At 26.8% G+C, this 2,000-nt stretch overlaps 1 protein-coding gene across 1 annotated transcript; it reads right to left on the bottom strand.

Annotated features, from left to right (window-relative positions):
• Positions 1-427: 427 nt before the first annotated feature.
• LOC146723607 (dynein light chain roadblock-type 2-like) lies at positions 428-964 on the bottom strand. The gene is made up of 2 exons (XM_085481562.1): positions 819-964; positions 428-740 (listed from the first exon to the last, which is right to left on the bottom strand). The coding sequence occupies exons 1-2, from the start codon at positions 874-876 to the stop codon at positions 529-531; spliced, it is 270 nt and encodes an 89-aa protein (XP_085337688.1). The 5' UTR covers positions 877-964; the 3' UTR covers positions 428-528.
• Between the last annotated feature and the right edge of the window lie 1,036 nt (positions 965-2,000).

The raw sequence follows: 2,000 nt of genomic DNA, 5'->3' as shown, positions 1-2,000 counted from the left end.
AATACATACTTTTTTCCTCACTTATTTTAAAAACAATCTGATCACAATGTTTGATTTTAATTAATTTTTTTTCACTCTGTTCATTTTTTTATACTTACTGTAAGGTACTTAATGTACTTTTATACAAAATATACTAGCAATAATAAAAACAATCTCAATATTAAAATTAAATTATAAAAAAGATACTGTGATATTATATTGATGAGAAATGTACATTTATAATTGTATTAAATACAAAAATAAACATGCTAACAATTACTATATATACATATTTTCATAATTATCAAACTTAAAAATATAATATTGTTACCAAAGAAGAAGAAGAAAGCACTATTTAAAAACTCTAAAAGTTCATAATTTGTTAAATTAGTAATTAAGTACTGCATCTTGTATAATTTTTAAGCTTTATTCTTTTATTTTTCTTTATTTAATTGAATAGATATTAACATCCAATGTAGCATACAGAATAAATTAACAACCAAAGAAATAAATCTTAACTTTGAAATATATTTTTGTTTCTTTTAAATATCAATCAACTGGATTTTGTACTACTATTAATATGAATTCTTTATCTGGTGCCACCATAATTTTATGTTTTTTGCTACGTATGCGCAAGAAAGTTAAATCATTTGTTGGATTCAAGTCACGTACGACAGAACGAGCTTTATCTGACAATTGGCTTATCAAACCTGCGTATTGAACTGTTGTCATATTATCTAATGTTGACTTTATAGGAATACCTAAAACAGATATAATTTTATAAATTTTTGTTTACAACTACAAGTAAATCATGTCAATTCAATGATCTCATGTAATACCTTCTGCATTCACCACTATTGTTCCAACTACCCTTTTATGAGACTGAATTCGTTTCATAGTTTCTTCAACCTCTTATAAATTATTTCATCGAAATTTATTAATAAAATTTTTATTTTAAATATTCCAATAACGGAAGCAAATAATATGGAATAAATGTGTTCTTTAATTGTAGGCTGCATATGTGGTGGATGACTGTAAGTCCGACAAAATTCCAATATTCCATGGGAATCTATCAAAATCCATATTGTCATACTTAGCCAATGTATTACGCAATATATTATGGTATATACAGGCCAGATGCTTGCAATGACACTGAGCGATAAGATCCTTGCTACTACAATCACAATGATAAAAATGATTAAATAAATTTAAAATAAATTTTAAAAAATATATTATTTTGATACAAAGTGTGTGATGAATAATATTTAATTTTGTATATTAATTATTGGATATATATGTACCTGCAATAAGTAAGAAAATGCCAGAAAAATTGTAAAATAGTTCCTATAGCACTGATATTAGATTTATCTTGTTAAGCTAATCGAATGCTGCGATGATAACTAGCCGTTGCCCAACCCATGCTCACAAGTGAGCTGATAATGCTACCTGCTTGATGTACAACTGAAAAAAATATAGAAGCTAATTAAGAAAATTATTAAAAATATATGCATACTCATACGTAGGCATTTATATAAAATTTATATAATTGAAATATTATTGAAATAATAGCAAAATATCTGATTTTGTATCACAGACTGTAAACTTGCACATAAAGTATTGTGACAATAAATTTGCAAATAATAACATTGAAATTGAAATTGAAAATTGAAATTGAAATTGAAAATATCTAATTCCGCACGCTGTCAATATAGCGGAGGGCAACTATCGCCGTCTGTTGTAAAACGTGAGAACTGGACATTTTTAATACTATGCATCTATTGCATGTGTTGTGTACGTGTGATATATGTGTGCGCATGTGTTGTATACGTGTGAATACGTGTAGCACGATATTACTATGTATGCGTGGTCGATGATGATAATAATAATGATGACGGGGACGTTTCTTAGAAGAAATTTTTTATATTTCGACTTTGCATTTATATATCCCCAGCAAACACCGATATATAATTGTTACATTGCTATAATAAAACGGAATATAACAGGTAATATAACGTGTACGT

This window comes from Nylanderia fulva, unplaced genomic scaffold (genome assembly GCF_048542155.1).
Source record: "Nylanderia fulva isolate GAGA-0341 unplaced genomic scaffold, ASM4854215v1 Scaffold181, whole genome shotgun sequence".
Classification (NCBI taxonomy): domain Eukaryota; kingdom Metazoa; phylum Arthropoda; class Insecta; order Hymenoptera; family Formicidae; genus Nylanderia; species Nylanderia fulva.
Note: the sequence above shows the minus strand (reverse complement) of the source record. Positions and strands in the feature narration are given on the sequence as shown.

Bases quoted from the DNA above. Each gene is read 5' to 3' on its own strand.
- LOC146723607 (XM_085481562.1), bottom strand. From the start codon at position 876: ATGAAACGAATTCAGTCTCATAAAAGGGTAGTTGGAACAATAGTGGTG. The intron at 741-818 runs GTATTACATGAG...TATCTGTTTTAG, and splicing joins AATAGTGGTGAATGCAGAAG to GTATTCCTATAAAGTCAACA.